This window comes from Crocodylus siamensis, chromosome 10, assembly GCF_052110815.1.
Source record: "Crocodylus siamensis isolate JL-2025a chromosome 10, ASM5211081v1, whole genome shotgun sequence".
NCBI classification, from domain to species: domain Eukaryota; kingdom Metazoa; phylum Chordata; order Crocodylia; family Crocodylidae; genus Crocodylus; species Crocodylus siamensis.
The window spans coordinates 8,542,779-8,554,877 of record NC_143404.1 but is presented as its reverse complement, the minus strand read 5'-3'; the positions used below and the strand labels follow the sequence as shown (position 1 = coordinate 8,554,877).

Below are 12,099 nucleotides of genomic sequence, written 5' to 3'. Positions count from 1 at the left end.
AATAGGCAATGCAGTTTTGGGAGCCGGATGCAATGCCATAATTTTTCATGGTTTTCTTATTAAGGGACGCTGTAAGGAGTTTTGTGTTCTTCATGATGTATTTTTTGGCTCTACATGACACTTCTTTATACCTTTTTTCTGTTGGAAGCCTGAAAGTCACATACCATATTAAGACCTCTGCTTGCAGAATCCTACTTGTCTAACCTAAATTCTTCCAAAAGTTTCACTGTCTACAGCAAATGAAAGTGGAGCAGGGTGGCACATTACAGACCAATTTGTTCAGAAATGTATAAGCTTTCATAGGCAACGGCCTACTTTGTCAGATGCTAGGAACATATTTGCAGAGAGCAGGAGTACTATAACAAGTGAATCAGTATTTTTCTTTAGACCTTTGTACCTCCTAGTTTACAAACAGATTGCATTTCTCTAGCTCAGGCAGTTACCTTTTTAATCCTTACTTCTCAACTAAACTGATGTTTGTAAGCTTGTTGTAAGGCTTGTCACTTCTATGAAGCGTGTGCCGCATCTGTGTTTTGTAAAGCTATGGGATTGCTGCCTATACAGCTGTTTGAAGTCGAGCTCATTGCTTCCCTGCATTCCCCCCTCTGAAGCTTACTGCATGCTCCATTCCTCTTACCTTCTCTTTCATGGTGCACTACAACGCTTTCACTGTCCCCATGCCAGATACTCAACCATACCATCATCCCCACCTCTTTTTTTTTTTTTTTTTTCCTTTGCATGCCAGGGGCCTTGTTTAGACCATTTTCCCTCCACTGTTACGTATCTTCCATTCTCGAAGGTAATGCTTTGACTCTAAAATGGCTTAACTTTCCTGAGAGCAGGTGCAGGGATTAGAAGGTTTCTTACTGTTAATGTTGGTCTGTGCCTGTATCAGTGGGTCTTCTGAGCTGTGGACACCTGCAGAAGTGTTTTAAAGCTGTAGCTCTTGTAAGCAGATGGCAGGGGTTCTTTGTGTTTCCCCAGAACCAGTAGAGTTCTTCTGAAAGACGCCTAAAATATTCCCTGAAAGTTTGGAATTAACTGGTTAGTGTTCAAAAGCAGCTTGTATCTGTAATGTCTAATATCATGTAGGAACCTTACAAGCTCTGCTGGTAGTAAACTAGAAATCTAAAATGTTAGTAATTGCTTGTCTGGTACCACCTTGCTAACTGAAGAGACTTTAATAACCTTAAAACGGTATTTTGGAAGCACTGAAGTTTTGGGTGATCCATGATTCAGAAACCATATCCTGAAATCGAAAGCTCTTCTCTTTGCCTAATGTTGTTAGCGGGTATCAAGGATGTGTTGCCTTGCTCCCTAGTGTGGTAATACCTTGTGCTGTGTGCCTTTTTTCAGGAAAACAGGTAATGGCTGTCCCTTAAATTGGACTTCTTTTCACAAGCTGTTATGCAGTGCAGGAGCATTACTTTTCCATGCTGCAAAATCCTGGGACACGTAGGATGTAAATAGACCTCTTACTTGAGGTTGGCCTGATTGTTCCGGGGATTGACCTGGATCAAAACAGGCATGACTCAAGCTAATCGTTTATACACGTCACCCTTTCAATGTGCATTACTGCTTCCGTGCCAGGGCATGGCGCCTCAGAGCCGGCAGTGACCTGCAGTAACCTTAGGGGAACACAGCCAAAAAAGTGTTGGCACACTTTATCCCTTATTCGTCAGAGGGACTTGAAGCAGGACAGTGGGCTTATACATCTGTAAGATCTCGAAAAAGCTTTCTCAAGGGACAAATGCAAGATCTTACGGCCTTCTGTACTGACTGAGCCTATGGGACAAACTTGGCATAGCATTTAGCAGGTTCATCATTGTTTGAAAGGAGAGAGAAAGTATAAATAGGTGGTATAACTCAAATGATGATGAAAAGAAATATGCTTTAATAAATTGATTTGGGGTATTGGTTTGGGCCTGCTTAATTGCAGTAGCTAGATACTCTAAGTTTATTTGAAGTATAAATGTACACACATGGAATACTTAAAATATTATGGGGAGAAACTCCCTTTAAACAGCTATTGGATCTGGGGAACTTGTTCTCGTTGGGTGCAGTCTTATGTAAAATAAAATCCTTACTGTAGGCTGGTTATGTCATAACACAGACTTACTTTATGGTGATTGACTGTACTTGACTTTGTTAACATGGCATCTTTTTTTGATCTTCTGTACTTTCTAGAGACCTGCGGTACCTGAAAACTTTCCGGAAGCTTTGTAATTTGAGTACGTCAAACTGTTGCAGTACCTGAGATTGTTTGTTTGCTTTCAAAATGAAGAGAACCAGGCAGGCAGTTAAAGCTGAGTACCCAGTTCTTCAAACACGAGAAGAAACAAAAAAACAAAGGACCTGTTTTTATGGACCAGTATTTGGCAAGTCACACATGCAAACTTTGGACTGGGGAAGCCTCCCACATCACATTCTCTTATGCATTTTTCAGTTTCTGCCTTTAGTAGATCGTGCATGGGCATCTTCTGTTTGTCGAAGGTGGAATGAAGTTTTTCACATTCCTGACCTCTGGAGGAAGTTTGAATTTGAGCTTACCCAGCCTGCTACTTCTTACTTAAAGTCTACTCACCCTGATCTCATTCAGCAAATCATCAAGAGACATGCTAATCACCTGCAATATGTCAGCTTCAAGGTAATGATAGGAATGTGGACCCGTTCTCTCATTTTATAGGAGAGCTGTGTTTGGAATTCTGTAATTTGTTTGCCTGCAGAATAGCATCCTAAACGGATGTGTTGGATGTATCTTTTTTAAGAGAATAGTATAAATCTTCTGAGATACTGACTTGGATATCTTGGAATGTTGTTTTTGAAAAACAGTGGTAACTGTTTCGTGGGTATGAACAATGTTAGCTTCACATAACTTTCCTATTTTTCATTTTGCATTATATTCCGTGACTGTTAGATGACCGCTCTAAAGCAATAGTATTGCTATTATATTGGTATAAGAAATAGCTATCCTCTCACTCTGTGAGAAGATTACAGCACAGATATGTCATTTGAAATTCACTATAAGATTAAGATTACATATTTTGTCCATGGTATGTAATCTGATATTAGGGACACTAAGACATGCACAGACACATCCTCTGTTGCTGGCAAGGAGGAGGTCATATTTTATAGCTCTTACATGTAGAAAAATGGAAACAAAGATACTAGGATTCCTCTACTCTAGTTATCCAATTGCCAAGTGTTTTCCGATTGATATCAGAGTCCTACTACTTTGAAGTTTTGTCATGAAAAGGACAAAAGTGAGTATAAGATGCAATACTTTGTATGTCAAGGTGAAAGAAATAGTGACAACTAAGAAACAGTATGGTCATTTTTATTTATGAAAGGTGATTTTCATGTTTTCAGAGTACTCCCCCAGCTTGGATTTACCTTTACTGGACCACTTAACTGTTAACTCTAAATAGCTTTTGAGATGCTTCATAAACAGTGGAGTCTGCGTTGGAATATATCTAGGGGAACTTGGGTTTGTAAGTGGACGTTCTTGCAAGGATGAGTCTGTGCAGAATGATCCTCGCTGTGGGTGAGAAGCTGTGGAAGGGATTACTGTCAATGCCAGGATTAAATCTGGAAGTTCCTGTCCCTAGTACTCTTGCTAATCTTCCTTCTTAATTGCATTCTTAGATTTTATGATCCAGTTCTGTAGCTGGCCCATAGTAACCAATTAAAGTGTTAACTAAGTACTGCCTCTAATATATAACTGGATGCAATGAATGATTATGGTGTAAAACACTATGGATATCTTGGGCCTACCCAGCAGGAAGACTTCACACACTCTTACTTTTTGGGGAAAATGAGATATAGGTGAAGTGATCTACTTTGGGTCACTTAGCAGGCTCACGTTGGAACTGACAATAGAATCCAGGTCTCTGGAATAACCTATTTGCTGCTCCAGCTCAGGGCTAGCCAACAGGTGGCTCACAAGTGGTTAAATTTTGCTTATCTTTGTTATTTTTAAAGGATAATCCACGTAAATCCAAGGCAAAGTTGGTAGGTAAAAGGAAGAAAAATCAGTTCTTAATTTCAGACAAAAACTCCATCAGTTCAATATTAGTCGTTTGTGCAAATAGAGACATTAAGCAAGAGGAAAGGGACAGATAAGGCAAGGCAAAGATAGACGGGTTGTTAAGCTTAAGCATCATAACAGGACTGTTGGAACAAAGTTTTGAATAATCCCACATTGTAGTACCCCCTGCAAGCAAAAATTTCTCATGACTTCTTCCTCCCTTCAGAATTACAACTTTGTTTGTTACACAATATGTAAAATTTAAGGGGATACAGAGCAACTTCATACACGCTCTTCAGTGTCATAAGTGTTGTGCATGTATGTTAGTAATTTCCCCTTCCTCCCACCCCAGAAAAAAGCAACAAAATTTACTTGGGTTTTAAAATGTTGTTTAGGTTGATAGTAGCACTGAGTCAGCAGAAGCAGCCTGTGACATCCTTTCACAGTTGGTGAATTGTTCTATCAAGACATTAGGTTTGATTTCAACTGCCAAGCCAAGCTTCATGAATGTCTGCAAGGTAATATTTTATGTGCTCTTGAATTTTTATGCTGTATATAAACTATTAATAAGCTATTTGGGTATTATTACATTGAAAAGCTCTCAGTGACTCGCCTAAATTACACACAATACAAATTCTTACCAATCTGTTTCTAAAATTAAGTTTCACATGCACTTATACAGTATATGCTATATTTGATTGGTATCAACTAAAGTATGCATATGTGTATATAATCAGATCTGAGCCAGCTCAATGGATGCTAAGCCAGGACCTCAAAGGGAGAGAGCTCTGCTAATTCATCATAAAAGTATTTTGGCTATGATGAATGCACATTTTTGACGGGTAGACAGATGATAGTGCTTAGAGTGCTGCTTTTGGACCTCTGAAATACTGCAATAGTACATCTCTCCTCAAACCTGGAAACTCTCTTTTGTCCTACCAAACATCACTCTTCAGGATGGGCACACACCTTGCTGGGGTTATTTGATGCCAGCAATCTTTCCTGCCCAGAGCAGGGGGCTGGACCCAGTGATTTCACGAGGTCCCTTCCAGCCCTAAACTTCTGGGATGCATGTGGTACTTTGAGTGGAGTTGTGGGTTTTCTTTTGAAAAAAGGCTTATTAAAAAGAGAGCATGCTGGAAACAAATACTGTAGAGATAAGTGCTGGAGTTCTTAATTTCACGGAAGGTAAACATAGTTTTGGTTTTGTATCTCATCAGCAGCCTATGATGGTTTTTTCTACTTCATTGCGTGTTAATCCTTGACTGATCGTAGTTCAGTTCTTGCTGGGTAATGACGAAAAACCCTTAACTTCATATGCGCTTTTCTGTTGTTATGCTCTAGGCACTGCAGGTTCTTCAGTGGGTGTACTTAAATTGTTATTACGGTAATTAAACTGACAAATGCAGAACCTCAAAACGCATCTATAATAGCGCAGGAGTTGATTTACTGAGCACTTAATACTACTCTGCTGTTTATATTGCATTTAATAGCATCTTAAAAGGGGGAAGAACTGTGTTAATATGAACATTAAAATAACTCCTTGTTTGAGAGCAAGTAGTACTTTAACACACAATGTAAGGCTTTGATTAATATAATCTTGCACACACAGTGCAGTGCTTGTTTCTTGTTTTCATATGGAAGTCCTTCCTGTTTATACTATGAGCTTACTAATATACCTAAGGAAGGATAACTTTTTTCCCATCCATTTTCTCTGAACAGACTCATTTTGCATCAGCGTTGACAGTAGTTTTTATTAACTCAAAGTCATTATCATCCATCAAGATAGATGACACCCCAGTTGATGACCCTTCCTTGAAGGTTCTTGTGGCTAACAACAGTGATACTCTAAAACTACTGAAAATGAGCAGCTGTCCTCATGTGTCACCTGCTGGTGAGTAGTAAGTTTTATTTAAAAAATAAAGTAATAAAATAGTAACACTTCGATATCTGAAACCTGTTTTCAGATGCTGATAAATTATCTTCCTCCTTTAACTTTCTCATGCAGCATCTCTGTTTTGAGAATACTGTCAGTTAATATATGGATAATGCACTACTTGTGTCTCTCTCTGCTCTGGATATGCAATTGCCATTTTGTGGATCGGTTAACTCAATCCTGTATGGCACTGATGGTTTTTAAATATAAAGCCCTGAGAGGAGTTAACAAATGCTAACAAATAAATAGGTCATTGCAAAGGACTCCATCAATGTCCCTGGCACCTCCATTGTGGATAGGTCTTGCACAGAAGTCTCTTCATTGCCTGTGACTGACACTTATTATGTAGCTTGAATGAGCCCTTTAGGAGCCTTTTATTTTAAACTAAGCTTTAAGTCTAACTTTGAAAATATATCTAATCTCCCCTTCCCCCACAGTAGCAGGTATTTTAAATCTACATTATTCAGGAGGCCCATGGGTCTCCCTTGTCTGAAAAAAAAATGGGACAAGACCCCAGAACTGTCACTTACCTTTCCATAGAAAGGGTGGGAGGAGGATCCAAGCCTACTGCCTCCTCTGGGTTTCAGAGTACAGACCTTTTCATAAGCAATTAAGAATAGTTCCTGCCTTCAGTGTTTGGCAGTCTGCCTTCCCATCTTGCTGCTTCCTGTTTCACTGAAGCCTCTTTACCTGATTGCTCCATTGTACTTGTGCAGCAATTTTTTAAAGCAACTGTCGCCAGTGGCAGAGTGGATTAGGTTTAAATCGGATATATTTAAATCACTGGCCAGGAAGCCTTGATTTTAATCATTGTTTTTTTACAAAAAGTGCATTCTTGTTTTGATATTCTTTATTTGTTTAACTTCTTGAAACTTTGCACTTTTAGAGAAAGGAAAGGGCTTGACTATGTGTACCTAAACTTGCAGAGAGAAACTGGGGCTGATGGGTGGGCAAGCAGGTCTGTTATCTCTCATTGCCGTATACTGCTGTTTTAAGGATGTTATATTCCGCGACAAACTCACTATGTCTAAAGAAGGGTGTTTGTGCCCGAAAGCTTGCAAAGAACAAATTTTCCAACTATTTAGTTGGTCTAATAAAAAGATATCACATCTACCCAAAGAATCATGACTGCCTATGAGCTGTAGAGAGACACATCCACAGTTTGAGAACTGAAACTGAGCATCACATAGATGCTTAATGGGATCTTCTAGACTGAGCACTGAGTTCCACTGGGTTACAGTGGTTTTCTTTAGTCTTTACTAATCTAGAGGAGCCTCTTGGAACCCCACATGATAGGCCCCCTAATATAGTCTATGGCCTGTTGTGACCCGTTTTATAAAACTTCTAAAAAGGTTACATGAATATATTGTCTCAAATAGTACATAATCAGAAGTTATAATCCCTATTCTATGATGATATCTTTTGAGCTTTAACATATCTTATATAGTTTTTAATTTTAAGTATTATTTTTTTTAAAGCACCTTAAAATACAATTAAATAGAGAAATCCAATTTTTATTTTAAAAATCCTTGGGTGTGTGTTTGGTTTTTTATCCACCCTGTCCAGTGGGTTACGTGATCGCAGCCGGGGAAGTTTAGTTAGGACCTTCATTATGGTTTTTGTTTTTTTGGTGGAGAGAATAGGAGCTGTTGTGTTTTTGTGTGCCTGTATTTGAATTGTCCAGCCCACTGATTTACTACCCCATGGTCCTAATATATAGTGATGTAGATAGAGAGCTACACACACACTCCCATACCTACCCTCTTGTTCACAATGGCAGTAAGAAATGCCATTGTGCTACTGATACGTTCTTGTATAAATGCCTAATAATAACAGTGGGAAATTCTTCATGTCTGCCTCTGGAAACTCCTTATCGGGTTGCCTCTGGAAACCCCGTATATACTACACGTATATATTTATTGCTTTGGATTAATTCCAGCCTGCTGGGTCAGCATTTACACATGTGTTGCTGCTTACAAAAAAACCCCCAACTCTGCAGCAGGATAGTACTTGTATTTACAAGTACAACCTACTGCACAGCTTATAAGTTTGCTGTGGCCTAATATGGGTGCACATGTAGATGCTAAGACAGTGCACAGTTAATTAGGCAGTAAATGTTTCATGTAGACAGGCCCGCTATATCCTTAAATTATAGGATTCTTATTGTGAATTTTAACAGTAAACATTTAGTAGTAAACCTCAGGTTTTGTAGGTCATGGGTGCAGTTTAACTTTTTCAGATCTGCAAACACCATTATTAAACATAGGATACTGCGGCTTCTGCAGTCCAAGTTCTTCTGCCAGTTACATGCAGCTCATTATCTCAATATATTATGCCTTATTAGCACCTGTTCATTTTCCTTGCCTTCAGTTGCTACAGATTTGACTGAATCAAAGTAAATGGTTCTTTTCCAGTTCTCTCTAAACTTGAGTTCCGTTTTGTTGTTTGAGGTACCTGGCACTTTGGGTTAACAAAAGTAAAAAGTAAGCAAGGAAAATGAAATATAAAATACGAAGCTTCTGTATTTCCGTAGGAAATTTTCAAAGTAGAAGTCTTTTTTTTTTTTTTTTTTTTTTTTTTTTTTACCTAAAATGTAGAGGCTGTTTAGGTGTGAATTTTTGAGAGCTTTCCACATTATGATGTGGCCTGAGAACACTTTCTCAACTCTTTGTGAGTAGTTTAATATTTCTATGATCATGGTTCATGCCTTGGAGTTTCTACCTTCTCATGTAACAACACCCTGGGATTGGATAGGCTAATTTCCATTCTGGATTAGAGTAAGATGGTGGTAAATGTTTGCAACTCTCGGGCTTGTTATGGAAAAGAACAGTGGCTTCCAACCTTGTTTTGCTGTGACCCTAAATCTTGGTTGTTACCCCCACCCCTGCCGCCAACTCACTCATGCCCAGTGGTGCAAACAGAGCCTGGGCCAGGGAGGAATCATGGGGCATAGCACTGGCGAGAGCTATGTGCCAGGAGAGCCCTGCAGGCAGGAAGGGGAGAGCAAGGGGCAGACGCCCCCACGACCCCGATTTGGGTCTCAACCTGAGGTTCGGAGCCACTGGAATAGAATATTGAGAGTGTATTTTTTGGGACTGATTATTTGCCTAAAGCAAGAACAGCTCGCTGAAGGCAATGTATCCTAATCACTGGTCACTAACTGGGGGGGAAATAAGGGGGGAGGGGGAGGAATCCACTAACAAGCCATCAAAATTGTGTCTAAAAAGTTTAAGCCTGGCAGAAGCAGCAGACAAAGCCACAGATGCAGAGACAACATGGATTGCAGAAGCATGTGGCTCTTGGTGATGTGGAATCTGAGCCAAATCCAAAAAAAAGAACTTACACAGGCATTAGACTTCTGTTTATGTGATGTGGGTTTGCTAAATTGAATAAATAATAAATACCACAATGTACCGGTTTAGTATTTGGATAATACTTATTCTTCTATATTCATTTATTGTAAAGACATGAAGAATTGATATTTTAAATGTTTTGGGACTAGTGTGTTTTCCTCCATTTTCCCCCCCCCTTCCCCCAAGGAATATAAACATGCCTATTTCAATTTTCCATTTTTGTCTTAGGAATACTGTGCGTTGCAGACCAGTGCCATGGCCTTAGGGAGCTGGCTTTGAACTATTACATATTAAGTGATGAACTGCTGCTTGCTCTTTCAAGTGAGAAACATGTTAACCTCGAGCATCTGCGCATAGATGTCGTGAGCGAAAATCCTGGACAGGTTGAATTTCATACCATTAAAAAACAAAGCTGGGATGCACTCGTAAAGCATTCTCCCAAAGTCAGTATTGTGATGTATTTTTTTCTGTACGAGGAAGAATTTGATGCATTTTTCAGAGAGGAAACCCCAGTTACGCACCTTTATTTTGGTCGCGCAGTAAGCAAAGCAATGCTAGGTCGTATTGGCATGAACTGTCCAAGACTAATTGAGTTAGTGGTATGTGCTAATGGACTTCAACCTTTGGATGATGAACTCATTTGTATTGCCGAACGCTGTAAAAACCTAACAGCCATGGGGCTTGGGGAATGTGAAGTGACCTGCAGAGGTTTTATTGAGTTTGTAAAGATGTGTGGAGGCAGGCTTACCCAACTTTCTATCATGGAAGAAGTACTAATTCCAGATAATGATTACAACCTGGACCAAATTCATTCTGAAGTCTCCAAACACCTGGGAAGAATGTGGTTCCCAGATATGATGCCCACCTGGTAAATTATAGAAGCAGACGGAGCGGATTGGATCAGGATACGGATAAGGAACTCTAAAAATGGAACATTAAATATTCCATTTCAGTTGAAATAAGGAACTACGTGGGGAGAAAAATAAAGCACAAAAGAGCGGTGGTAGAAAATGACATGTCTGTTTTTCTAACTAGAATAAGAGCAAACACCCTGAAAGTGTTTCTGGGTTATGAGTGCTTCATCCACCTGGTGGACTAATCTCTAATTTCTGTTTAAATTTTAGTCATTCTGTTCCTGTGCATGTAGAAGCCTTTTGCATGTGTTTTACTGTTAGTCTTTCTGGGGTGATTTAATCAGACTGTTCAGAACTTGAGTGTGTGAGCAAATATTGCAGGCTCAGTTTCAGTTCTCAAACTGTGGATGTGTCTCTACAGCTCATAGGCAGTCATGATTCTTTGGGTAGATGTGACATCTTTTTATTAGACCAACTAAATAGTTGGAAAATTTGTTCTTTGCAAGCTTTCGGGCAATATTCCTAAACACTCCAGAGAGGGGCACTGGTTATCCTTGTAGTTTCCACATTTTGTTCATTAATCCTTCTGAAACATGTAGCAAAAATGCTTGTTATAACGGTGTCCTGGAAGAGCATACCTATTTCAGCCTATCTTAACATCTTGCTGCTTATATATGTTTATTGTTGTAAACTCCGGCTTAATACTACAGAAAAGTTTAGATTTTAAATTGCACTGTGTTCCATTTTTTATTTATAACAGTAAGTTATTCTATACATGCCATGCTGTATATTTCATTTCTTTTTTTCTTATGTATTTATTGACCTTTTTTGGTAGTGTGTTTTTTATATATATACAATATAAAAAATTATGCTAGGTCGTATTGGCATGAACTGTCCAAGATTAATTGAGTTAGTGGTACGTGCTAATGGACTTCAACCTTTGGATGATGAACTCATTTGTATTGCCGAATGCTGTAAAAACCTAACAGCCATGCTTTTTTATTTATATATACTTTTTGTTAAAATTGGTGTTCCGTTTAATTCTTAGACTGGCAGAGAAGCACTTTGGAAACTCCCAGAACTTAAGGAATAGTAACTGTTTGATTTGAGAGCACAGTTAGTGCCTTAAACTTGTTGTAAAAGACAAGTTTTCTAACTATTCATGCTGCATGGGGACTTTCCCTGCCTGGCATAGAGCATGGGCACTTTCCCTGCCTGGTCATACCATCCCTGCCTCTGGCGTGGAAGCATGCTGGTGAGGAGGGAAGGATGTATTTGGAGTATACCTGGCTCCTAGGTTTAATACATGTAACTTTTTGTTACGTGTCAGCACTAAATGGTTTCTAAGGGAAAAGGAGATTGTACCCTTCATTTGGGAAAGGGTGAGGGGGTTAGTACAAAATAGATCATGTATTTTTTATGGTGATTGTTTTACACTAGTTGTTTGAATGTGAATCATAGTGCATTGTATAATATGCACCTACAATTCTTACCAGTTGTTCCTCCTTCCAGTTTGCAGCAACAGGGAGATTTGTATAGTGGGTTTATTAGTATTATGTCTGTTACATCAAAGCAGAATCTAAGTAGAGCCACTTCCTCAGTTGAGCTAAATTCTCTGTTGCAAAACTAACCTTAGTTTAGGTATCAGCTAAATCCTTTGTTCTCTAGGATGCAATAGTTCTAGGATCTACACACAATGTTAAAGTAAAGGGGATAATTAAGACAACACCTAGTATATTTGTTTTGAATTGATGAATAATGTCTTTACCAATTGCACAAGAAAAATACTATAAAAGGCTCTGCTTGTTAGTCAGCTGCTTGCTGTCTTACCATCTACTTTTGAACAAAAAAACTAAGTTACAATATTTGGGGTCTTTTTTAAGGATGTATGCATTTAAACTGTAAATTTTAATAAATCAGTCAAACAAG

The 12,099-nt window shown here is 38.9% G+C and overlaps 1 protein-coding gene across 7 annotated transcripts in view; it reads left to right on the top strand.

Annotated features, from left to right (window-relative positions):
• LOC149856197 (F-box/LRR-repeat protein 21-like) overlaps positions 1–12,099 on the top strand; it is a 22,512-nt gene extending 10,413 nt beyond the window's left edge. For all 7 annotated transcript variants that reach the window (XM_090064541.1, XM_090064539.1, XM_090064546.1 and 4 more), the window contains 4 exons: positions 2,188–2,647; positions 4,423–4,545; positions 5,750–5,921; positions 9,545–12,099. In XM_090064541.1, coding sequence (XP_089920667.1) covers positions 2,279–2,647; positions 4,423–4,545; positions 5,750–5,921; positions 9,545–10,188 — 1,308 coding nt within the window. In that variant the 5' untranslated portion in view covers positions 2,188–2,278 and the 3' untranslated portion in view covers positions 10,189–12,099. The remainder of the gene's footprint in view (positions 1–2,187; positions 2,648–4,422; positions 4,546–5,749; positions 5,922–9,544) is intronic.